The sequence below is a fragment of the Oncorhynchus mykiss genome, chromosome 1 (assembly GCF_057628025.1).
Source record: "Oncorhynchus mykiss isolate SJ-2025 chromosome 1, ASM5762802v1, whole genome shotgun sequence".
NCBI lineage: Eukaryota > Metazoa > Chordata > Actinopteri > Salmoniformes > Salmonidae > Oncorhynchus > Oncorhynchus mykiss.
Genome location: NC_143022.1, coordinates 72198919 through 72226513, shown reverse-complemented (window position 1 = coordinate 72226513; position 27595 = coordinate 72198919). Strand labels below are relative to the sequence as shown.

The window sequence follows — 27595 nt, the reverse complement described above, 5'->3', positions numbered from 1 at the left end:
TACAAGGCACCCCACAAAATATGCTAATGAACCAGAAACAACAATAGTGCTAGTGCTAAAATGTTTTTGGGCACTCCACAAATACAGTAGGTACAGTAGGGTGGGGTGGAATTACTGTACCATTCTAAATACAGTACTTCTTTAGAGTAATGTATTTTTTTATTTTTTTTTATTTTTTACCCCTTTTTCTCCCCAATTTCATGGTATCCAATTGTTGTAGTAGCTACTATCTTGTCTCATCGCTACAACTCCCGTACGGGCTCGGGAGAGAGGAAAGTTGAAAGTCATGCGTCCTCCGATACACAACCCAACACAGCGCACATCCAACCCGGAAGCCAGCCGCACCAATGCGCCGGAGGAAACACTGTGCACCTGGCCACCTTGGTTAGCGCACACTGCACCCAGCCCGCCACAGGAGTCGCTGGTGCGCGATGAGACAAGGACACCCCTACCGACCAAGCCCTCCCTAACCCGGGCGACGCTAGGCCAATTGTGCGTCACCCCACGGACCTCCCGGTCGCGGTCGGTTACGACAGAGCCTGGGCGCGAACCCAGGGACTCTGATGGCACAGCTGGCGCTGCAGTACAGCGCCCTTAACCAGGAGGCCCAGAGTAATGTATTTTTAAACCAAAGTTTAATTTATCATTTACCAGTTATACCTAAAATCACCAAGAATACATTGCAATTTACGGCTATTTACTGTAAATAATTAATATGGTACATTGCTGTTTTATTGTATAATTCTGCAAAAACAACAAGATATTTTTTACAGTGTACCTATTAGCTGCTAAAAATATTCCACTTCACTGCCGGTTCAAGAAGATATTTACTAAAGTAGTCTGAGCTTCATGCGTCTCACCCAACAGCATGAGGTTGGTGCCTGAAACGGAACATTTTAATCTACAGTAAGCATAAGTTATTATTGTAAAGAAATACAGTATGTTAGACTAATTTTTACAGGAGGCTTCCAACTAGAGTTTAGAACAGTATTTTTCAGCATTTTGCCCATAATGCAGTGCCATCTACAGAATTTATTATGTGAAAGACATTGAAGGTATTTTACTGTTCATTCTACAGTATTTTACAGTTTACAGAAAAGTCTTACAGTCCAGTGCTTCTCAAACCTCTCCTCAGGGACCCCCAGATGTTTCACAATGTTGTTGTAGCCCTGAACTAGCTCACCTGATTCACTAATCAAGGGCTTGATGACTAAATCAGGTGTGGTAGCTCTGGAATAGATCTCCTAAGGCACCTCCTACCTTCTATGGTTTTGTGATGTGTGTACACCACTTTAGTCTAATGACCAGATCAGAATGAAGTTGTAGACTTGACTTAGACCAGGGGTCTTTAAAAAAATGTGCCCAGGGACCCCTTCCCAGGAAAACCTGTGACCCAGGGACCCCCATCATATGTTAGCGAAAAACATGTATTTTCACGTCTTGTCTTATCATCAGGGTAATTAAGAAATAATCAACATTTATAAATGAATAGATTTGGTTGATTGTTTTTCATTATTTTGACCTCCCAACATGACGTGGAAACAACATTGATTCAACCAGTGTGTTCCCAGTGGGTTAACTGTGATTAATATGCTTGATCCCAATCCCATTTTGCAGGCACCCGATCATGAACTTGTTTTCCTACTCACTCATCACTTAGACACTAATATGATGCATCACAGGTGTTTCCCAATAAGTAAACAATGGAATCAGGCCATTGCGTTAATATCAGTCAAGGTGGCTGTGTCATTGAAGAGGAAGTGTACACTCTAACTTAAGCCTATTAACTAGAATGGTAACTTCAAACACATTTTTGCTACTACAAGATTCCATATGTGTTATTTCATAGTTTTGATGTCTTCATTATTTTCTCTTTACTATTATTCTACAATGTAGAAAATAGGTTTAAAAAATAACGAAAAAACTTTGAATGAGTAGGTGTTCTAAACATTTTGGCCGGTAGTGTATTTTGTTAGGTTTCAAGTAAAAAGACAGCTTTATTGACCCTCGTGAAAATGTGTTTAATTTTCTTGAGCCCAATGCTGCTTATTTTGCCTGCCAACAGCACACAAGGAAAGCCAGAGAGAAAAAAAGTTCAAGAAAAATCGTAAGCGCTCCAACATTTTGAATTAAAAAGCAATAATAGCGTGAGCCTGCTATTTGTCGCCAGTCAAATCAGATGTTTTGTGTTGATGTTTGCTCAAGGAAGATGAGGGGGCTGTGACTTTGTAATCGTGACCTCTGAAGCGCCGCTGATAGCCTTCCTGCAAGCCTGCCTGAGTATGTAATTTCATACATTCGCTCTCATCAATAGTAGATTATTATCAAAGACTATGATTCTGTGTTATGTATTGTTGATTGCATTTTTAAAATATGCACTTTAAAGGGCATCATCAGAAGATGGAATTGCTGCATTGACTAGGATGTCATTAATGCATGCCTCTTTTATAGCTCTGCTCCTTTTTCTCCTCACACTTTCCGTCCGAAATCACATCAACAAATGTGCGTCATTTTCATCCATCGTCTTGCCTTAGGCTTCATTATTCTTTACTTAGTGTAGTATGCCTAAATTGGCACAAGGGACGTGTTGATGATTGAACCAAAAAATGTGAACGTTTCATACTGCCAGTTCAATATGGATGGCTTAGGCTGAACTGATCAAATTTGGAGTTTGTAAAGAAAAGGGATACAAAGTCCAGCATGCCATAGGAATGGGGGATGTACTGTAAATATATGTGTTTCATAAAATACTGTGATTGTGTCTAAAAGCAGACATACATTGTCATCAGGCCTTTCCCCTGGCTCTTTGTATTGAGATGGCTGATTATTGCTTGTGCATCCTTCCCCGATGCCACTTACAGGCACAGTGTGATTGACGGGGAATGAGGAAATCGGACCAAAATTTTATCTGACATATCTTGCGCCACATTTCCTATTATCTGTGCATGACACTTTACTATAATACAACTATAACAGTTTGACTGTAATTGCAGCAGGTTGATGTTTATTGGGATAAGTCTTGTCTTGGAGGCAGACGCTATATTGTAGAAATGAATGGAAACAAATGGCTTTTTTGTTCTTAAAGGGGTAATCTGCAGCCTGAACAATAACGAACTCCACCAGTAATTTGGTAAACAGATGAGGGATGTGGCTGGAGAAATGTAACTAAACTCATGGACAGAGCTATGGATACAGGGATTGACCATCCATGGTATCAAAATTATAGTTTGAAACATGTTTTGAGGCTGTACATAGTTTTTTTTACATTTACATTGTTTACCAACAAATTAGTAAAAATAGCTTATATTTGGGTTTCTAATGGGGTACATCTAAGCTCTGTGTGTGTGTGTGTGTGTGTGTGTGTGTGTGTGTGTGTGTGTGTGTGTGTGTGTGTGTGTGTGTGTGTGTGTGTGTGTGTGTGTGTGTGTGTGTGTGTGTGTGTGTGTGTGTGTGTGTGTGTGTGTGTGTATGTATGTATGTATGTATGTATGTATATATTATATATATATACACCCACAGACACAGTGGGGCAAAAAAGTATTTAGTCAGCCACCAATTGTGCAAGTTCTCCCACTTAAAAAGATGAGAGAGGCCTGTAATTTTCATCATAGGTACACTTCAACTATGACGGACAAAATGAGGAGAAAAAAAAACAGAAAATCACATTGTAGGATTTTTAATGAATTTATTTGCAAATGATGGTGGAAAATAAGTATTTGGTCACCTACAAACAAGCAAGATTTCTGGCTCTCACAGACCTGTAACTTCTTCTTTAAGAGGCTCCTCTGTCCTCCATTCGTTACCTGTATTAATGGCACCTGTTTGAACTTGTTATCAGTATAAAAGACACCTGTCCACAACCTCAAACAGTCACACTCCAAACTCCACTATGGCCAAGACCAAAGAGCTGTCAAAGGACACCAGAAACAAAATGGTAGACCTGCACCAGGCTGGGAAGACTGAATCTGCAGTAGGTAAGCAGCTTGGTTTGAAGAAATCAACTGTGGGAGCAATTATTAGGAAATGGAAGACATACAAGACCACTGATAATCTCCCTCGATCTGGGGCTCTACGCAAGATCTCACCCCGTGGGGTCAAAATGATCACAAGAACGGTGAGCAAAAATCCCAGAACCACACGGGGGGACCTAGTGAATGACCTGCAGAGAGCTGGGACCAAAGTAACAAAGCCTACCATCAGTAACACACTACGCCGCCAGGGACTCAAATCCTGCAGCGCCAGACGTGTCCCCCTGCTTAAGCCAGTACATGTCCAGGCCCGTCTGAAGTTTGCTAGAGAGCATTTGGATGATCCAGAAGAAGATTGGGAGAATGTCATATGGTCAGATGAAATCAAAATATAAATTTTTGGTAAAAACTCAACTCGTCGTGTTTGGAGGACAAAGAATGCTGAGTTGCATCCAAAGAACACCATACCTACTGTGAAGCATGGGGGTGGAAACATCATGCTTTGGGGCTGTTTTTCTGCAAAGGGACCAGGATGACTGATCCGTGTAAAGGAAAGAATGGGGCCATGTATCGTGAGATTTTGAGTGAAAACCTCCTTCCATCAGCAAGGGCATTGAAGATGAAGCGTGGCTGGGTCTTTCAGCATGACAATGATCTCAAACACACCGCCCGGGCAACGAAGGAGTGGCTTCGTAAGATGCATTTCAAGGTCCTGGAGTGGCCTAGCCAGTCTCCAGATCTCAACCCCATAGAAAATCTTTGGAGGGAGTTGAAAGTCCATGTTGTCCAGCAACAGCCCCAAAACATAACTGCTCTAGAGGAGATCTGCATGGAGGAATGGGCCAAAATACCATCAACAGTGTGTGAAAACCTTGTGAAGACTTACAGAAAACGTTTGACCTCTGTCATTGCCAACAAAGGGTATATAACAAAGTATTGAGATAAACTTTTCTTATTGACCAAATACTTATTTTCCACCATAATTTGCAAATAAATTCATAAAAAATCCTACAATGTGATTTTCTGAATTTGTCTTTCTCATTTTGTCTGTCATAGTTGAAGTGTACCTATGAGGAAAATTACAGGCCTCTCTCATCTTTTTAAGTGGGAGAACTTGCACAATTGGTGGCTGACTAAATACTTTTTTGCCCCACTGTATAATTGTTTGGCCATAATGACCATTGTTATGTTTGGAGAAAAAATGGGGAGGCTTGCAAGCCGAAGAACACCATCCCAACCGTGAAGCTTGGGGGTGGCAGCATCATGTTGTGGGGGTGCTTTGCTGCAGGAGGGACTTGTGCACTTTACAAAAAGATGGCATCATGAGGCTGGAAAATGATGTGGATATATTGAAACAACATCTCAAGACATCAGTCAGGAAGTTATAGCTTGGTCGCAAATTGGTCTTCCAAATGGACAATGACCCCAAGCATACTTCCAAAGTTGTGGCAAAATGGCTTAGGACAACAAAGTCAAGGTATTGGAGTGGCCATCACAAAGCCCTGACCTCATCCTATAGAAAATTTGTGGACAGAACTGAAAAAGCATGTGCGAGCAAGGAGGCCTAGAAACCAGAATCCTTTACACCAGCTCTGTCAGGAAGAATGGGCCAATATTCACCCAAATTATTGTGGGAAGCTTGTGGAAGGCTACCTGTAACATTTGACCCAAGTTAAACAATTTAAAGACAATGCTACCAAATACTAATTGTGTGTATGTAAACTTCTGACCCACTGGGAATGTGATGAAATAAATAAAAGCTGAAATAAATCATTCTCTCTACTATTATTCTGACATTTCACATTCTTAAAATAAAGTTGTGATCCTAACTGACCTAAGACAGGGAATTTCTACTAGGATTAAATGTCAGGAATTGTGAAAAACTGAGTTTAAATGTATTTGGCTAAGGTGCATGTAAACTTCTGACATCAACTGTATGTGTGTGTGTGTGTATATATATATATATATATATAATTTAAAATACAAAAATTGGAAGAAGAAACTGCAGATTGCCCCTTTAATTTAAGGTTAGGGTTAGTTATTAGGGTTAGCAGTGTGGTTAAGGTTAGGGTTAAGGTTAAGGTTAGGTTTAAAATCAGATGTCATGACTTTGTGGTTGCACCAGCTAGTAACCACTCTGCAGATCTGTCTCCAGAACAAGATTCATGATGAAAGCGCTAACCTGCATAATTGCATGCTGATGACAAAAGAAGAAAAATACCAATTATAGTAAATCCAATGCACCAGGTTATCTCTATGTGAAAGCTCTGAAAGAGTTCAGTCAGCCTCTTCTGCATCTGTTTTTCATAAGGTCATAAGGTGATCCGTTTCTCTCCCTCTCTCTCTTTCTTTCTCCAGTTGAACCGGCAGAACTGCTCCTTGAAGAGGAAGAGTATGTTGTACCTGGCCCACCTGGGGCCGGAGACCATTGCTGAGATCGGCCTGGAGGATGAAGAAGAGGAAGAGGAGAGTGTGGACACCCAGGTAGAAAAAGAGTGCTTCTCAGCCCACTGCCAGAGCACCATCACAGGTACTGAATGTCACCCTGCTGTCCCCTTTCCCACATATCCACAGCAGCTGTTACAATTAGTGTCCATACCGCTTTGGCTCATACACTGATACACTGATATTACACACATATTTCAGATCTATCACAGGTTGTCTTAGATGGCATTCCTGATGAATGGAAGAGATCTCTTTTGTTGTTACTTATTTTACCGATAGACCTGGCCCTATTGGAATTCTTTACACTCTAGTACATACAACATGATTGATCATTGATTGCAAGATTGAGTGTACTTATTTAAAATTTTCATGGGCCAGAACTGAAGAAAAAAATTGAGTTGACACTGGAGGAGAAAAAGCAAGCCACCATTGATCATGAGGCTACAAGAGAGGAGCTAAGTGACATCAGAGAAGAAGTAAGTCTGAATATAGATTTGGGAGTTGTTTAAAAATTGCTATTAGTTTCAAAGAAAAGCTGCACACTACTCTTGCTTGTATCACTTATTTTATTTAAGCTTACGTGTCAGCCTCTTGGCCTTTGTCAGAGCTTTTTTTTGTGCTTTTTTTTTTAAATCTGAAAATCTGTGTTGATCCTCTTAGTGAAACAGATGCATCATGTTTAATGTCCTTATTGTGTTCTCATAGTGTAGGCCTATGCACATTCATACAATTAGGACAAAGAATACATTGAAACCTAGAATGATTTCCATCTACACTATTCTAACAGTAGTGTCGCAATTCAGTTATTTGAGTAATCAATTAACAGCACAATCAAATCAACTCTCTTCTGCCTTGTTCTCTTCCTCTCTTCACTGTAGTTGCTGAAGGAAAAACATGATAATATGGTTTTGATTGCTGAGACAGTCCGACAAAAGAAGCTCTTGGCGAAATATAACAGAGGTCAGAGAGTCTTCTCCACTGCAATATTTTGACTCCAAAGAGACGAGCGTAACATCCGTGTCCACCTTTCTGCAAGGAAATTAAGGTGTCCTACTCTCTGTGGCTTTTTGTGCAGCGTAACCTTGAGTGGGGTTACATTTGACAGAAAGAAGAGTCAAGTGAAGCCTGTACCCCCTCACTATGCCGTGAATGCTGGGTGATCCTTAGTGACTGGAGGCATATTTCTTACAGAAAATGCTCAAAAAGCAAAATCACTATTCATTTGGTCCTGGTTTGCTGGCTTGCTTTTCAGGGAGCATGTTGGTTGTGAAAGTGAATTCCCCCTCCCCCTTGAGTTTCAAGGTTTTCCATAACGTTTTTTACTGCCTGCTAATTACAGAATGTAAGAGTTTTAATTTATATTTTAGGTTACCAGTTTGCAGATTAAGGTTAGGGATTAAGACTAAAGTTAGGGTTGGGAGTAAGGTTAAGGTCAGTGTTAAGATTAGGGCCAACTGACCAGATAAAAGGGATATATGGAAATATGCATGACATATGCAGGTGAAACAGGTGCTCTGTCAGCAGATGTTTTTGCACCGTTTTACTTGTTCTGATTAGATATTTAATGCTTCCAGTGTCGCTGTTTGCCGTGGAGGAGTATGAGGCCCTGCAGGAAAACCTGGATCTGGAGAAGGAGCTGAGGGCAGAGGCAGAGATATTTGCACGAGAGGTGAGCTCTCTCGAGGCACCCATAATAGGCTTAGCAGCTTTGGATGGGTATTTCTGTCAGCTCGACATGTCTCCTTCCCACTGGGCACAGATGTCAATTCAACTTCTATTCCACGTGTAGTTTAATTGAAATTATGTGGAAACAACATTGATTCAACCAGTGTGTTCCCAGTGGGTTAACAGTGATTAATATGCTTGTTCCCAATCCCATTTTGCATGCACCTGAACATTAACTTTTCTACGGACTCATCACTTAGACACTAATATGATGCATCATGGCTGTGTCCCAACAAGTTAACAATGGAATCAGGCCATTGTCTTAATATCAGACAAGGTGGCTGTGTTAATCTGCTAAGGGGTTGTTTCCGACTTAGGAAATGTACACCTTTCCTACTCACTTCTCTGTAGTTGGTATTTAGACTTACCTTACACAGGTGCATAATGGGCTTTGCAGGCATGGTTCCCTTGCGTGCGCTGAATACATTTAATTAAACCGCTGAAAACTCTCCCAGTTGCTGCCCAACAGATTTTCTTGTGGAGTTTTCATTCAATAGGATTTTCTGTACATTTATCTTTAGACATCCATATAAATACGGTGTATCTTTAATTAGAATTTTGTAGACAGAATACATGGAGAGAACGGGTTCAGAATATAGGGATCAATGAAAGAAAGCCATCTAAATATATGCTTATTCATCTCCAATTCAGTACCAACTGGTAGATTTTTTCATTATTTAGGCAAATTTGGGGGTTAGGAAAGTATGTATCATTCTTTTTTTTAAGTTTGGAGAGCCTTTATGCACAGAATATATTGATGATTTAAAAATACAGTGGTTTGATTCATCCAGAAAGTTGTCATATTAGAGTTCAGTACAAGGTTGAACAATAGTCCTATAAATCACCCCTAATCCTCACTAATCATGGAACAGTGATGACAACGGTCCAGTCGTGGTGAACCGTGCTCCAGGTTTAAACTGCTACGTATGGTCTGAGTCCCATAATGATTCAAATAGGCTACATGTCCCAAATGATTGCACAACATTACCCTAATATGATCCACTAATGCTAGCGACCCTCAGAGACAACTATACAGACGTGACAGAGGAAAGCAGGGACAACTATACAGACTTGACAGAGGAAAGCAGGGACAACTACACAGACGTCAGAGGAAAGCAGGGACAACTATACAGACGTGACAGAGGAAAGCAGGGACAACTACACCGACGTCAGAGGAAAGCAGAGACAACAACACAGACGTCAGAGGAAAGCAGGGACAACTACACAGACGTCAGAGGAAAGCAGGGACAACTACACCGACGTCAGAGGAAAGCAGAGACAACAACACAGACGTCAGAGGAAAGCAGGGACAACTACACAGACGTCAGAGGAAAGCAGGGACAACTATACAGACGTGACAGAGGAAAGCAGGGACAACTACACAGACGTCAGAGGAAAGCAGGGACAACTATACAGACGTGACAGAGGAAAGCAGGGACAACTACACCGACGTCAGAGGAAAGCAGAGACAACAACACAGACGTCAGAGGAAAGCAGGGACAACTACACAGACGTCAGAGGAAAGCAGGGACAACTACACAGACGTCAGAGGAAAGCAGAGACAACAACACAGACGTCAGAGGAAAGCAGGGACAACTACACAGACGTCAGAGGAAAGCAGGGACAACTACACAGACGTGACAGAGGAAAGCAGGAACAACTACACAGACGTGACAGAGGAAAGCAGGGACAACTATACAGACGTGACAAAGGAAAGCAGGGACAGCTGCACAGACGTGACAGAGGAAAGCAGGGACAACTACACAGACGTGATGGAGGAAAGCAGGGACAACTGCACAGACGTGACAAAGGAAAGCAGGGACAACTGCACAGACGTGACAGAGGAAAGCAGGGACAACTACAGAGACGTGACAGAGGAAAGCAGGGACAACTACAGAGACGTGACAGAGGAAAGCAGGGACAACTACACAGACGTGACAGGGGAAAGCAGGGACAACTACTCAGACGTCAGAGGAAAGCAGGGACAACTACACAGATGTGACAGAGGAAAGCAGGGACAACTACACAGACGTGACAGAGGAAAGCAGGGACAACTACACAGACGTCAGAGGAAAGCAGGGACAACTACACAGACGTCAGAGGAAAGCAGGGACAACTACACAGACATCAGAGGAAAGCAGGGACAACTACACAGATGTGACAGAGGAAAGCAGGGACAACTACACAGACGTGACAGAGGAAAGCAGGGACAACTATACAGACGTGACAGAGGAAAGTAGGAACAACTACACAGACGTCAGAGGAAAGCAGGGACAACTACACAGACGTGACAGAGGAAAGCAGGGACAACTACACAGACGTGACAGAGGAAAGCAGGGACAACTAAACAGACGTGACAGAGGAAAGGGAGGACAACTACACAGACGGGACAGAGGAAAGGGAGGACAACTACACAGACGTGACAGAGAAAAGCAGGGACAACTACACAGACGTGACAGAGGAAAGCAGGGACAACTTCACAGACGTGATGGAGGAAAGAAAGGTATATGAAATGGAATGGAATGATGCAAAATGTAAGCTACAAATTGAAGAACACTAACACTAAAGTGACAGTTATAATTATGTGGGTATAACTTACGGTGGCTCCCGATAGTGGCTAATATTTAATATGATACAAATTGTAAAATATAACTGAGAATGGGCTGGGCATATAATTAAAACATTCTAAAGCACATACAGTGGGGCAAAAAAGTATTTAGTCAGCCACCAATTGTGCAAGTTCTCCCACTTAAAAAGATGAGAGAGGCCTGTAATTTTCATCATAGGTACACTTCAACTATGACAGACAAAATTAGAAAAAAAAATCCAGTAAATCTAATTGTAGGATTTTTAATGAATTTATTTGCAAATTATGGTGGAAAATAAATATTTGGTCACTTACAAACAAGCAAGATTTCTGGCTCTCACAGACCTGTAACTTCTTCTTTAAGAGGCTCCTCTGTCCTCCACTCGTTACCTGTATTAATGGCACCTGTTTGAACTTGTTATCAGTATAAAAGACACCTGTCCACAACCTCAAACAGTCACACTCCAAATTCTACTATGGCCAAGACCAAAGAGCTGTCAAAGGACACCAGAAACAAAATGGTAGACCTGCACCAGGCTGGGAAGACTGAATCTGCAGTAGGTAAGCAGCTTGGTTTGAAGAAATCAACTGTGGGAGCAATTATTAGGAAATGGAAGACATACAAGACCACTGATAATCTCCCTCGATCTGGGACTCCACGCAAGATCTCACCCCGTGGGGTCAAAATGATCACAAGAACGGTGAGCAAAAATCCCAGAACCACACGGGGGGACCTAGTGAATGACCTGCAGAGAGCTGGGACCAAAGTAACAAAGCCTACCATCAGTAACACACTACGCCCCCAGGGACTCAAATCCTGCAGTGCCAGACTTGTGCCCCTGCTTAAGCCAGTACATGTCCAGGCCCGTCTGAAGTTTGCTAGAGAGCATTTGGATGATCCAGAAGAAGATTGGGAGAATGTCATATGGTCAGATGAAATCAAAATATAACTTTTTGGTAAAAACTCAACTCGTCGTGTTTGGAGGACAAAGAATGCTGAGTTGCATCCAAAGAACACCATACCTACTGTGAAGCATGGGGGTGGAAACATCATGCTTTGGGGCTGTTTTTCTGCAAAGGGACCAGGACGACTGATCCGTGTAAAGGAAAGAATGAATGGGGCCATGTATCGTGAGATTTTGAGTGAAAACCTCCTTCCATCAGCAAGGGCATTGAAGATGAAACGTGGCTGGGTCTTTCAGCATGACAATGATCCCAAACACATCACCCGGGCAACAAAGGAGTGGCTTCGTAAGAAGCATTTCAAGGTCCTGGAGTGGCCTAGCCAGTCTCCAGATCTCAACCCCATAGAAAATCTTTGGAGGGAGTTGAAAGTCCGTGTTGCCCAGCAACAGCCCCAAAACATCACTGCTCTAGAGGAGATCTGCATGGAGGAATGGAGGAATGGGCCAAAATACCAGCAACAGTGTGTGAAAACCTTGTGAAGACTTACAGAAAACGTTTGACCTCTGTCATTGCCAAGAAAGGGTATTTAACAAAGTATTGAGATAAACTTTTGTTATTGACCAAATACTTATTTTCCACCATAATTTGCAAATAAATAAATTACAAATCCTACAATGTGATTTTCTGGATTTTTTTTCAGATTTTGTCTGTCATAGTTGAAGTGTACATATGATGAAAATTACAGGCCTCTCTCATCTTTTTAAGTGGGAGAACTTGCACAATTGGTGGCTGACTAAATACTTTTTTGCCCCACTGTACAGTACATCAACTCCGCAGGTACAGTAGCACACAATTATTTCAGCAAATTAGGAGGGCACACAATTACAATTCTGAATAGCCTACTTCACTGTGGAAAATGGGGCGTGATACATGTCATGTGATATGATTTTCAGTTTGCTTCCAAATGACTGGTTTCAGATCATCTCCAGGGATTATAAGGAAAGGTCATCTAAATCAATTGCTGTGTGTATTTACAATCCCTTCTCCAAACGGATTACTCATTTACCTGCTCTTATTAATAGCTTATCAATTTATAAATTACAGTGCATGGAGAATGCTGTTATTTCCATCCTGAAAAGAAAGTAGAGGTTTATCGAGACCTTATTCATGGTTTCCTCGCACGTAAAGTTGATGGAATTATGATGGAATTAAGCCAAACTCAGAATAAGACGCACACACCTCATCCTCACCTTCATTTATTCCATCTCCACCCCAAACGAATAGCGGATGAATAGCACGCTATTCTCATGCTTAAATTCAAGGTCAGAATACGCATAGAGAGAAAAGTGCATAAAAAGGGAATTACGTTCCATTTACGCACAGTTAACTCGGGTCAGAATCGTTCCCCATATGAATTATGAATTTGAGCTGTAACATTGGACACCAGTATCCAATGGTATACTGTTTTTAGAATATGTGATGCCGCTGTGTTTAAGAAGTGGCATGGATATCTTAGAAGTGCCACATGATTGTATGACATGTATGTTCTATATGGTGTCCAGATTAGTACTCTTCCCCCTTGCAATCTAATCAGTATTCAGGAACACTCTATTCATTATGTGTTATCACCAGAGATCATTTTTGAGAACACATGTAACTAAATGAATGACCACCCTATGCATGCTGCATAATGAGACCTCAATATACCCCCTCTCTGCAAACACATGTTTTTAATAGCCTCACTGGTTTCTATACATGCTTAGGTGCTTTTATCGGTATAGTCAAATATTTGTTTATTACACTAAAACTACAGGTATGGTTAATTTACTGCTAAAACAGGCTGGATTATACTTATTTTCCCTTGAGGTGTTACAAATTTCACATGCTGTAATGTATCAACACTGTTAACACTTAATGACAGCTTCTGTCCCTTGTGTAAATCCTCCTCCCATGCAGATGCTGGTTGAGCAGAAGAAGCTGAACAGACAGAGTCAGATTCTCCTAAAGAGCTCATCACCCAGTGATACCCTGCAGGCAGCCCTCACTGATGTCACCAGGCTCACCCAGGCCCTGGAGAGCCAGAGGCTGGTGCACCAACAACAGGTCACACATTAACACCACATCACCAACAACACAATGCGTCACAACACAACACAGTGTGATGAAAATTGTGTCTAGAATCTAATGTCAGCCAAGATGTTTTTTCCCTCATAGTCAAATATTGCATTTGTTTTTATTACAAAATATGACCTCATCTGAAAAAAATCTACTCCAGTTTTGCATGTGGAAAAAATATGAATGTGTATCTGAAAAAGACAAAGTCAATTAGCTCATCAATTAAACTGTGAGATGTCCTTTTGAATGACAATGGTCACATGGAGCACTTTGGGCAGTGACTTTCTGTGTCCATACTGATAAGGAGTATCAGAGACACCATTCACTCTCAGCAGGATTTGGATGGGTGAAAACAATTAGGAAAGAGTGGGATCACTGATCTCTCCTGGTCTAGGGCGGAGGTGAGCCATACCCTCCATTTAAAGATCAATTAACACATTATTTGAGGAGCAGAGAATTTTGGGGGGGACTGGCACCTATCCAAAGCTACTTATCAGCAATTATCACCACAGGAGCTTTTTGTGGTGCAGGCTCTGAGCAGCTTACAATTTGTTCCGTTGTTTTGTATCAGTGTGCGTGTGTGTGTTTTAAAGCAGCACCACATCACTATTTTTGCCTCAACATCTTTCTGTCTGTAGTGAAGAACCATTGTTTGTCTTGTAAAATCATACTCTTTATTTTCTAACGTTCACTTCAAATTTAGTAAGAATGTCCCCGGTACAGAGCATATCTTGTAGGATTGTGAGTGAATGGGTCATGTTTGGCGGTAACAGATGAAGGGGATTGAGGAGCAGCTCAGGGGTTCAGAGCTACATAAGGAGGTGCTGGCGTTACAACGTAAGCTAGAGCTCCTGGCAGAGGAGAAGAGGGAGCACGAAGAGAGATATTCCACGGCTAAGGTGGAGGCCAAGGATCTCAAGTTTACTGGTGAGTGGCACAGCAGAATTGGAGGACTGCACACAGTAGCTGTACATGATCCCAGCAGGGAATGAGTGGGCTTTGTCAAAAGGTTAATGTTATTCTCATGGTTTGACAATGGGATTTCTACATGTATTCAACTGAAGCCAACCTTGGGTTTTAACTGTAGAGAAATGCACAGAACCCCCTTCATTTGTTAGCAAAAGCAATGGACTGCAAAGAAACATTTTCATTAGAGCACTTTATAATGCATTTGTAGGTTAATCATCTCAACCTGCAGTTCTCTAACCATTTTCTGAGCCATTTCCATTCATTTCAAGTGTTTGTAATGTTGAGTCTTTCCTAAATGGATGATGATGTACATCAGAACATTCTTCAGTTGTTAACAAAAGCAATGGACTAAAAACAGTGTTTCATGGAGCAGTTCAGAATACATTTTTGGGTTAATATTCTCCATTCCAATTCAGTTCGCAATATAATATATTTAACATCTCCCTTAATGAATGGATGCTGATGCTACTTGTCCATTTGTCCTAATGAGCAGTAGAGGAGCTGCAGAAGAAGCTCCAGGCCCTTTCTAACCCTCCGCCTGCTCCAGCCCCTGCACCTCCGCCCCCGCCACCCCCTCCTCCACCACCAGCCCCTCTCACCAACCCTCTCGGGTGAGATATGAACAAATGGGAATCATTTACAATGTACATTTTACATGAACTACATCTGCTTGAAGGAGTCATACTGGGGACCAGGCTACCTTCCTGGTCAGGACACATGGTTAGGAAAAACCCTATATATGGCCCTATATATGGTCCAAGGTCAACTCACTCTTTTCTGTTTCTTTACAGTTCACTGCTATTGATGATTCGCAAAAAGAAAAATATCAGTAGGGATATTCCATTAGTGGTTCAAGACTCAGCAAAGGAGCCAGGTACAGTAAACAGAAAAATTCCTAAAATCTATATTTTAAGAGCTTATAACCTCTCTTTGGTATGTAGCCGGTTGTAGCGTTTAACTGCAAGTACTGTATGACCTTATACTATTTATTTTATTGTGCTGACACTGAACATTTGGACAGTAGTTCAAGGGTGTCGTCGTACAGCACCCCTCTTTCATGTAAACTACAGTGCATTCGGAAAGTATTCAGACCCCTTGATTTATTCCACATTTTGTTACGTTACAGCCTTATTCTAAAATTGATTCAATTGTTTTTTCCCATCATCAATTTACACACTATAACCCATAATGACAATGCATAAACAGTTATTTGTCAATTTTATTTAGCAAATTTGGAGGGGGAAAAAAACAACTGAACTATTACATTTGTATAAGTATTCAGACCCTTTACTTAGTACTTTGTTGAAGCACCTTTGGCAGCGATTACAGCCTCGAGTCTTCTTAGGTATGACGCTACAAGCTTGGCACACCTTATTTGGGGAGTTTCTCCCATTCTTCTCTGCAGATCCTCTCAAGTTCTTTCAGGTTGGATGGGGAGCGTTGCTGCACAGCTATTTTCAGGTCTCTCCAGAGATGTTTCAGAGACTTGTCCCGAAGCCACTCCTCTGTTGTCTTGGCTGTGTGCTTAGGGTCGTTGTCCTTGTTGGAGGGTGAACCTTCGCCCCAGTCTGAGGTCCTGAGCGCTCTGGAGCAGTTTTTCATCAAGGATCTCCTGACTAGTCTCCCAGTCCCTGCCACTGAAAAACATCCCCACAGCATGATACTGCCACCAACATGCTTCACCGTAGGGATGGTGCCAGGTTTCCTCCCGGCGTGATGCTTGGCATTCGGGCCAAAGAGTTCAATATTTGTTTCATCAGACCAGAGAATCTTGTTTCTCATGGTCTGAGAGTCCTTTAGGTGCCTTTTGGCAAGCTCCAAGCGGGCTGTCATGTGCCTTTTATTGAAGAGTGTCTTCCGTCTGCCCCCTCTACCATAAAGTACTGATTGGTGGAGTGCTGCAGAGATGATTGCCCTTCTGGAAGGTTCTCCCATCTCCACAGAGGAACTCTGGAGCTCTGTCAGAGTGACCATCGGGTTCTTGGTCACCTCCCTTCTCCCCCGATTGTTCAGTTTGGCCAGGCAGCCAGCTCTAGGAAGAGTCTTGATGATTCCATTTAAGAATGATGGAAGCCACTGTGTTCTTGGATACCTTCAATGCTGCAGACATTTTTTGATACCCTTCCCCAGATCTGTGCCTCGACACAATCCTGTCTCGGAGTTCTATGGACAATTCCTTCGACCTCATGACTTTGTTTTTACTCTGACATGCACTGTCAACTGTGTGCCTTTCCAAATCATGTCCAATCAATTGAATTTACCACAGGTGGACTCCAATCAAGTTGTAGAAACATCTCAAGGATGATCAATGGAAACAGGATGCACCTGAGCTCAATTTTGAGTCTCATAGCAAAGGGTCTTAATACTTATGTAAAAGAGGTATTGCTGTTTTTTCTTTCTTTTTTTGCAAAAAAATCTAAAAACCTGTTTTCGCTTTGTCATCATGGGGTATTGTGTGGAGATTGATGAGGGGGAAAAATTATTTAATGAATTTTTAAGAAGGCTGTAACGTAACAAAATGTGGAAAAGGGGAAGGGGTCAGAATACTTTCCGAATGCACTATTTGTAGCTAAGATATACCGTCTGGAAGACTTGAATCTGTGACCCAATTGCTTCAGAGCCTATCACTATAGCAGAAGCTCTGATCTTTGGGTTGCACTTTATTTGGATAGTGCCTATTATGTTTTAAACTAACATGGCTCTTATTGATACAGTACCTAGACATCCACATTCAGACTTTGTACAACCTGTCCCATCCACAATCTCATCTGTTTCTCAGTCCATCCACATAGTTTAACTGTTTATAGTTTCCACTCTCTCTTATTTCAGGTTGCACTCAGGTAGAATCACCTTGTTGCGGTCTAATCTTGAATTCTGTTGACTACCATGTGCTTTGACCTTGGTTTTCTTGCAGTATCCATAATTGAAATTAAAATGTTTTATTGTTTTCTCATTTAAAACTGCATACAAGACATTTTTCTGTCACAAATGTTCCCCTCCTCGATGCAATGTGTAGAAATTCCTCAGTGGAATTCAATGGCAGCTCGACTTAATTGAGGGCCATTATTTAACCCAAAATTAAGGTTGCTCTCAAAGTAATTTCTATTTTCCAGAATCACTATGGGTCAGTTGGGTCACTTTTGTATGCGGAATGTAGACATTAATAATTGAGTAGTCGAAGGACACCAGTTTGTGCTTTATGAGCATTTATTGGGGATGCATTGGGCATTGACGGGCCATGTTAGTTAAAGGCCCAGTACAGTCAAAAAGTAGATTTTTATGTGTATTATATATATTTCCACACTATGAGGTTGGAATAATATTGTGAATTTGTGGAAATTATGATGTCCCTTTAGTGTAAAAACTGTTTGAAAAGACCGGCTGAAATTTCAGCCTGTTTTGATGGGATGGAGTTTTTGTGCCTGCCTGGCGACATTACCAGGCAGTATAAGTTAATAGACCAATAACAAAGACAGTTTTAAACCTCTCTGCCGATAACAGCAAGTTTTCAGGTTACATATCCCTCCCATTTGGCTCGTCCAATTAGGCCCCTTACTCAGACCGCTCCCAGACAGTCCTAGCAAAATTCTTGCTTGAGAAATTGCTCTTTGAAAGAAGCAATTTTTGTTTCTTTTTGAATATTTTAATTGAAAACAGTCACGGTAAAGTACTTAATTGTTACCCAGAAATGATTTGATATTGAGATAAAAATGGCTGCATTGGACCTTTAATAAAGTTGCGTTCATCCGTTTGCATGGACAAAAAACAAACCTTGAATAGTTAGAGTGGGTGATACATTTGAATGTATTTTCTGAACATAAAAATATCCTTGTTTTGTTATCAGTCCTTCATTTTCAGTGATTTTCTGTTATTGGGCACTCACTACTGTACCTGGTTGCCCCTAGAGGTAGAAGAGAATGGCTTGAATACCGTCATCAATGATATTTTTCATTTTAATTGCAACGTTTTAATAAAAAATAAAAATTCTTTAATACTTTGAATATTTATTGGAATACTTTGGAGGACAACATTTTCATAACAATGTGAGTTATGTGCCAGCTAACAATAGCTTTATTGTATAATCTTAATTGAAGGTTACAAGGTGATTAGGTTTACCCATTGAATTGTTGGGAGCATAGAGTGTGCAATGTTCTTACATTTCTTTCTACAAGCTGTTAAATGAAACATCTCCCAACTTTTGTCAGCAGCATATAACTTGTATTTTCTTGCAGAATTTGCTAAACTTTTCTTTTTGAATGGAATAAAAACATAATGGTTGTTGGAGTACCGAAACCATTTGTAAAGACCACTGTATGAACTGTTGTCCGTAATGTTTGCCCGCAATACTCGCCTTCATGGAACGTATAGACAGCAATAGAGGAGGATGGAGGTAATGTTTTTTATTAAATCTCCAAGTAAAGTTGTACTCTATTCTTAGTATGGATCAAAATCCAAGAAATAACCTATGTGCTCTTTTTGTGTTTACTCCTAGAGATGGACATCAGGCAACAAGCTGTGGATGAGATGATGCAGAGAATCAAAAGGGGGGTTCACCTCCGACCCGTGGGCCAGGCCCCCAACAAAACCAAGCCCGTCCAGGTACATGCAGGATATACCTCACAAAGGGTCACCAACATTGTACCACTTCAGCTCAGAGAAAAGCTGAGTTTCTACATAAATGCACTCTTTTTCCTTGTTACAGGCGAAATGGCTATATGACCTGTACAATCATGTTCATGGACCTGTGTCCTAAGAATAGTGTATGTGGTACTGAAGTGAGCTTGTTTTTGTGCGTTGTAAGACTTCTAAGCCATGTCGACATGGAGCTCTGTACATTATGTTTACCTGAGAGAAAAGCTGTTTTTCAACGGGAACACAGTGAAAGGCTTCATGACCTGTCGAAATCATGTTCACGGGCCTGTATGTTTCTAAATAGCATAGCGTCGCTGACGGAAGAAAACCTTGTATCTCCATAATTGAAACTTCAGGAAATTGAAAAACTGCTCTATTTTACAAATAAGGTCCATACGACTATGTAAACTTCAGAAGCTATTTTGAACACATTGTCACATTCCAACAGGGATGACAGTGTGCTGTATGTGATTCCCGCTCGAGCTTGTTTTTGTAAGTTCTTATGAGATCTCTAAGACATGTCAACATGTAGCACTTAGCACTCTGCCCACAGTTCTCTCAAAATTGGAGACCATTAGGACCTATACTTTACCCAAATTATTTTATAATGCGTAAATTGTCTGTTTGCATGCTAAATTAAATAATTATACACTATGTGGACATCTTTTTATTTTTTGACCCTGTTTTAACCTGTATTCTGGTCTCTGTGGTACGAAGAGTGGTCTAGAAATACACTACAATGCTAACAGGTTCTGTAGGCTGAAACAGTGATTGGGATAAATGTGTCAAATATGTGCTGCTTATTTACCAAACCCATCTTTCCATCTGTCCTCATCCTCTTACCAGCGAGAAAGGGTACCCTCTAATTCTGCCATTCAGGAACTTAAAGGAATTCTGGTAATGGAACCTTTTAATAATAGCAGTAGTCCTTTTTGATTTACTTTTCTTTTCCAAAATGTTGTTATTTGTTGTTGGTGATAAAAACCATGATTTGTTAGACGCTACAGTATACAAGCTACCAGAACAAACAATATTTATTTTATACATAGCTACTTTAAGTTGTTAGAGGTTATTCTCAAAACCATACCAGAATCGGTATCCTTTTTGTTCCAACTGTACAGGACACTTTCAAAAGGCCCTCCCCCCACCTTAAAGTTGGATCTCCATCAACAAACACTGAGTCTGAGCTGGAGAGAGTTCTACAGAGACGACGGGGCGCATTCAGGACCTCACAGGAAAGTTGTGAGTTTTGTCTCCTTTAAAATATATACAACTGAAGAATGACAAGCCCGTACTTACTCTGGAGGGGGTTTCAGTGGCCGTAAAGATGACGAACAATATTGTATCAAGTTTTGTCTATTTAGACAAAAGCAGTCTTATGTCCTGCTAATAGTTTCAGTACGAATAGCTAAAGGATGGGATCATGGAGAGAGTCTTGTGTAACAAGAAATAGGTAAGATGACATCCGTAGGAGAGTATCATAATGTAACGTTTCTCTATTTTATTTGCTTTATTGTTATTATTAAATTAAACAAGTGATATTACATTTAGGAGACTGTATATATATATATATATATATATATATATATATATATATATATATATATATATATATTTTTATATATATATATATATATATATATATATATATATATATATATATATATATATATATATATATATATGAGGCATGTTCAAATGAATTCCAGTAATTAATGCAAGAATAAGGTTATTGCCTTTCTCCCTTCACCTGTTGTAAATGTTATATAAATATCAATCATTTGCATACACATGTTCTAATTATTTAATCATTATTTAGTGAAACAACATATTGCAAATCTCGAAATATGAATATCTCTTCGTCCACACAGCCCACCCATGTTTTGTAGTATGGACACCACTTTCTGGAGGTGGTTCCTGGTAGTTGATTTAGTTAAATGTTCAATTATTTTACACTCCTTTGCAATGATTTAAACATATAAGAAGTTGTGCCGTGTTGCAAACACACCTACAGAACAATATCAGTTCTCTGTCACTGCAGATCCTACCATCAGACAAATAGGTAAACATACTGTAGGCCTACAGTAGCAATTTCCAACTGTTGAATGTAGAAATACTATGGATCTTTATGTGATTGTGTTTATGTCTGTCTCTGTGAAGGTTCACCGTCCTCACCTCGTCCCTTCCCCAGCAGTGTTCTGGATGTCACCAGAGTGAGAGGGGACCAGCCCCAGACCAAGCAGACCTCCCAGGACTCTGTCCCGCTCTAGGCCCACTCAGCTGACCTGAGTTCTGGCCACTAGCACCCTAGAGCCCTGGGTAAGTACGCCTCACAGGATGTCTCAGCACCTGGAATCACTGCATTATTTACAATGGAGTTTAAGTCCCAAGACCCAACTGATTGAAAATGAGAAACCTTCTTTCTGTAAGATAAATCTCCTTTAGAGTAAGAACCAGTCTGTCCCTAGTTGTTTCTGATGATAACAGGAATAATTAGAGCCGCTCTTGAGATCCAGTGCACCGTGGCTTCATGTTGTATTAAGCTGTGATGTTTTCACACTGCTGCTTGTTTTGTTTTGGGGAGGGAGTGCACTACTGTATGAGGGATTACCATGGGGCGATTGATTTAGGTGAAATGAAATACTTTGTTCCCACAACCGTAGGCTTTGTTAAAATTTCTTTAATGGTGAAGGTGAAGCCCACATTTTTGACACAGTCTTTGTTTGCACTGAGAGGATCCGTCAGCCGGCTTTTGTAGCCTTGAACATTTGCCAAAGCAAGTATGTCTTTAAATTGGTCTGTCTAGACCAGTATTAACCTTGTAGCCTCCCAGTGAGCAATTACAGGGCACTGTGGCAGATTTTGTTTCCACTACTCCCCTCGCTCGATACTCCCCCAGTCTTTCATGGACCAAGATTATATTTTTGTGCAGGTGCAGGCATTATTGTAAAGATTTTTTATAGCAGAATCTATTTCAAAACTAAAGAATGTCAAGCATGTAAATGCACATATAGCATCGTAACTGGTGGTACTGAAGCTTTAGATTTTAGTCAAATGCTTGGCAACTACAGGTTAAGCTGTTCTGCTAGGTGTTTGTTACGGAACAATTGGATTGGGATCAACTTGCTCTCAGAACGCCACAATGACCATCACGCTTAGTTGACCATGAGGATGGGCTTTTTTCACTCACCTGCACAAATTAGTTGGACTATTTCTGAAGTGAGGGGGAAATGTGAGAGCCAGAAACAGGAGTGTGACATCCCGTAACCATTGTGTGGGGCACTAATTGAGGATTTGGGTCTCATTTGTCACCAAGGCACAATTTCCACTTGGAGCACAGTTGAAAGAAAGAGTCAAATCCCCCAAGATTGTGGAGGAAATTCAATTTGAGTGACTTTTCTTTCTGCCATGTTGTTTACATGTATACTACTTACCCCCAAAAGCCTGTTTGAGGATAAAGTGTCTTGTGTTAGATTTATCTTCCAGGCGCCTCAAGGGGCTCAGACTTCATCTTAAGACCTATTGGCTCTGCACATTCATTCATCAGTGGACTGCCGCAAAAATACAGACAGGGCTACAACATTGTTGGAAGAGGAAGTCACTTTGTCATTTTATTTAACAGCAGAATTCCCCTCGACAATGGCCTTGCAGACAGAGGGATCAGTGGACAAGGGGACGTTGCTTGCACCAAGGACTCGGGAATGACTAATTGTGCAGACTGACATGTTTTTCTTATGGCCCTCCATTTTCTCATGTTGAAGGAAGAGGAGGTTAACTAAGACTAAACTTAGATAACGTCCAATGAGATGAGAGTGACATTGAGCATCAGACATTGCTTGAGTAAGCCACTCTATGTGATGGACAGACAGAAAGCGAGACAAAAAGAGGGAGAATACCATAGTAATAATGGATGTTATAGCAGGAAATGGTCCCACAGGCTGGGATTCAAACACAGATAAACAACCTTCGCGCTGCAAGCCTGATTCATAAATGTAAAATATTGCCTTGATTCCAACTGTGTTAACTGTCAAAATGCCAAATAGAACGGGTACATCATTTAATTCAAACAGAAAATTAAGCATGCTTCAAGGGAGAAAACATGTTCATTGATTTGATGGCAGTTACTGCGGTTCCACCAAGTGCAGTGCGATGTCAGTAATCTGCGTTTCTTTGAATCCTGGCCTCAGTCTCTCCTCAACCTCTTTGAAATGATTGCACTTAAAAAAAGTATGTCATTGTAGGTCTTCAGTATTTCGTACGGAATCTGATTCTAGAAGTCACAAACAGTATCACCGACTACGGCCAGCTGATGCTTGCTCTCCTTGGAGCTGTTGTTTTCAGTCCATGGACAGCTCAACGTCGAAAACAGAGTCCATGACCTGGCTTTTCCCTGCTTCCTCTTTAGCGATCTGCCGTCTGACATTGATTGACAAGCAGTAAAGATTCTGTCGATCAGGGCGACAATGTAATTACCCGGAGGCATGCTGTGTCCCTTTTTATTTTGGTGAGAGCCATCTTTACCGTTCTCTATTTCTGTCGCCATCAGCCAATACAATGCAACGTTTTGTTGTTTTTTTTCCCCCCAGAGGGATTGGCAATTAGGAAGCCTCTTTTTAGTGTGTCTAGGAAACACTTAATTTAGCCTATTTTGTTAGTCATTCCGTTTATTTTCCAAACAGAGTAATTGCCTGGTGGGGAACCATGGCTGCTCAGGGCCAATTCATAGGGCTGCTTTCTCTCTGCCCGCTACGTCTGGCTATCCACACTCATTGATTAGAGGATGTCTGTAAATCCAGTGAACTCCCTAGCTCTCTCTTTCTCTTCTTCCTTGGCTTGTTTGGATGTTAAGTAGATGGCTATATGAACACAGAATATTCTCTCATCTTTATCAACAATTTTGTATTATATACCATAGAAGTTGAGGCAATGCCGAGCTAAGCACTTTAAAACCAAGTGAAATCCAGTCTATTATGATGCTCACAATCTTTAGTAAGTTGATATTCCAATTAAAATGCAAGTTTATTCATCCTAAAATGTTGTAACTACACAGGCATTCTTGATAACAGGAGTAATTGTGCTTTGTGCCATGAATGATATGCCTACTTAAGTTACGATAAAGATAAGCCAAGTTAAATAAGTATGGAAAAACTAGCCTTAAATCATAAATCAAGTAAATTGATAGGTTAAATACAGTAATTAATGGATAAATCAATGTTGCATTTTCAGTTGAAAAGAGCGCGAATGAAGAACTCCTTTGACAGGCCCATTGAGGCAGGCCGTAAGTGCTCCAACACAGCTGTGTGGTGGCTCTCCCTGTCTGTTGGTGCACAAAGCACCTCTGAACCGTCTACTTCCCACTGGAACAACTGCCCCCTCTGTTACACTGACGCAAGGCATGTCGCAACTGTTTAGACTACATAATAATTTCCTCTAGGAACTCTGTTGGAGTCGGATGAGGATATGACAAATTATGAAGGGGCCCTTTCTCAGTGTGTTGGCTTTATTTGGTGGTCAGCATTGAGTTGCTGTATGCTTTAGCCTTCTTTTGTGTCGGCTCTTTCAGATCCATCTGTCATCCTGTCAACATTGCTTAAAAAATTGGATGTTTCCTAAACAATAACTTATATCAGCACTAACATGTTACACGAAGATATTGATTAGTGAGTTCCACTAATTGAGTAATAGTGAGTGCTACTAATATCAAATATTTTTCTGTCAGTATCAAACTATTCCAATACTTCGGTGGATTTCTAATCAAGGTCGATTTTAAAATTGCTTTACACTCAAACGCTTGTTAAAAAGATGGATGAGTGTATAAATCGTTGGTCTTGCTCAGTGTTTCTCATCTGTGTTCCTTTTCATCTATTTCTCTTTAGACAAGAGACCTGCACCTGTCAATGCTGCAGTCAGCTCTCTGGTGAAGGAAAGAAGACCTCGGAGTACAAAGCATGTCTGGTGTCCCCACTGCACTACACAGGGTTGGGCAGTAAACTACATTTGGTCCAACTAGTAATTGAATTACATTTTGCAGTAGGTTGGTGGTAGTTGAACGAAATTAAAATCTAAGTAGGGTTTTCAGTAGGTAATCATTTTTTTGCCATGTAGCTAACTCCTGGAACTACACACCACTTTTTTTTTCCAAAATGAAAAGAAAATATGGGTGAAGTTTTTTTCGGCATCAGACCTGCCTAATTCTCACTTGAAACAGTTGTGTTTAATAGGCTAAATGACACATTCAGATACATATGATAATTTTTCACGAAGTAGTTTGGATGTAGTGAACTACTTTTTCAAAGTAACTTCAGTTAATTAAACTATATTTTTCTTAAGGCTAGCTTTAGTTTAGCTTAAATTCTTTCAGTGTGAAGTAATTGGTAAACTATCTTTTCAGAGTAGCTACCCCAACACTGGCATTATACCAAAAATGGAAATGTCATAAACCACATAAAAATAATGGTTATTAAATGGACAGGTTTATTCAAAATAATATTGACCACTGTGTCTTACATAATCTTTTTGTATGTGTGTGTATTTTTTATTCTTTGGAATTTGCAAATATATGTGTAACTATAATTAGTTTATTTCCAGAGTATGTGATGCCAAATTGTGATTCCTTTATGTGGTCATTTTGATCAATTCAGTTTTGTTTCCAAGGAAAAATACAGATCAACGCTGCATTTGGTTAGCGTGAAACCTTTTTGCACTAAGTGACGACTGAAAATTCATTCATATTAATATGGGAAGAAATGTAATGGTGTATCATTTAAATAGATTGTATGAGCTATTCATTTTAAGACTAGTAATTACATTAGATTGACGTAAACATAAATAGAAAATGTCATTTTGGAATAAAAACACTATGGTATTCATTTAATCCTTATATTAATTATATTATGTAAATGACTGCTCCTCCGTTTCTCCAACAAAGAGCGAGGATGTGTCTTTTCTTAAATCTGCAGACAGAAAACAAGTGAAATAAGTTGAATGGACAACAAAGGCTTTAAAAAGGCCAAAGCGAAACTAGCCCCTGCATGACAGTCTATTGAACATATTCTGTAGAGGTCTGTGCACATTGAACATGTCCCTCCTCGCTCCAGGCCCCTCTATTCTAGGTCCGATGATTTCTACTGCTGTGACAGCACTAAAAATATATATATTCCACATAGCCAGAGCCAAACGATATACAAGAGTCCTGTATATGCAATTGGTGCAGAAGTTAATTCTTTATTTTATACAAAGATGAACTCGCTTTTCAGTAATTGCCCAATATCCCTGTCCCTTTTTTGGGAGGCGTAATTAGGTGGCCAATTAACAGAACCAAGGTAGGGTTTTCGCCAGCTCCTTTTCCCCCTCTCATGAGTCCTGACACACAGTTTCCTTTCACGTCCAGGGAGAAATGTATTCTCACCAGCCCAGCCATTACTGCCTCTCCTACCCATAGCTTTGTCTAGCCCCCTCTTTCTACTGGCTGAAAAGGCGAGAGGAAAAAGCCATACCCAGTATTCCCTGCTGGGCCAATTCTTCCTCTATAGAAATCAGACGGTTGTATTTAGTCAGCCGCTCTCCACGACTCAGACCTCCCAGTTTGACATACACAACTCCCAGGCCTACGACCTGAGGGAGAGAGAGAAACGCACAATGACAAGAGTTTACGGGCGCCGAGTGCCAACGTGCGATGACTGCTCATCGCCAAGGCACGGAGAAGGCGCCGTCACTTGGCTTTGTTTTGGTGTGAGTACACAATGACAGGCAAACTGTTTATTATATCACTTCAAGAGGTTCTTGGGCCTTGTAAATACAGACATTTGTATTATAAAACTTGTACAGAGCAGAATACATACATAAGTGATGCAATGGATTGTCAGACTGAAATGTGCAGATTTTCAGTCCAACACATTACTAGATAAAGACAGACAGAGATAGACATGTAAACATATAGATCTAAAGAGAATGACTAAGCCTCACCACATCTGAGAGCGAGTTGTCACTGCAGGGCTCACCACACGTCATTCCAATTATTACCTCACCTGACATACAAAGACACACACAAAAGTAATGTATTACCAGGTCAATGAATCAACTCTTTACACCAGGGATGGGCAACTTTTGAAGGGTCTCGGATCAACCCTCCCCCTCTTATCGCTTTATGTCAGTCAATGATAGTCAGTCAATTAGCCCATGTCAGCTAACATTTTTTCGATTGTAAAGTTAGTTTTGCAGCCAGCTATCTAAACTTGTCGAATTACTG

At 40.7% G+C, this 27595-nt stretch overlaps 1 protein-coding gene and 1 pseudogene across 5 annotated transcripts in view; one reads left to right on the top strand and one right to left on the bottom strand.

Annotated features, from left to right (window-relative positions):
• Positions 1-26221, top strand: part of shtn1 (shootin 1) — a 48821-nt gene extending 22600 nt beyond the window's left edge. For 4 of the 5 annotated variants that reach the window (XM_090238740.1, XM_090238758.1, XM_021609890.3 and 1 more), the window contains 13 exons: positions 6327-6498; positions 6792-6889; positions 7292-7373; positions 7988-8082; positions 13588-13734; positions 14520-14673; positions 15209-15326; positions 15507-15589; positions 19208-19314; positions 20194-20244; positions 20469-20589; positions 21508-21666; positions 25224-26221. In XM_090238740.1, coding sequence (XP_090094866.1) covers positions 6327-6498; positions 6792-6889; positions 7292-7373; positions 7988-8082; positions 13588-13734; positions 14520-14673; positions 15209-15326; positions 15507-15589; positions 19208-19314; positions 20194-20244; positions 20469-20589; positions 21508-21617 — 1338 coding nt within the window. In that variant the 3' untranslated portion in view covers positions 21618-21666; positions 25224-26221. Of the gene's footprint in view, positions 1-6326; positions 6499-6791; positions 6890-7291; positions 7374-7987; positions 8083-9003; positions 10642-13587; positions 13735-14519; positions 14674-15208; positions 15327-15506; positions 15590-19207; positions 19315-20193; positions 20245-20468; positions 20590-21507; positions 21667-25223 lie in introns of those variants that run through there. The other variant, XM_090238767.1, reaches the window with a different exon arrangement.
• A 587-nt stretch (positions 26222-26808) lies between these two features.
• The window catches only part of LOC149985631 (enolase 4-like), a 52935-nt pseudogene continuing 52148 nt past the window's right edge, over positions 26809-27595 (bottom strand).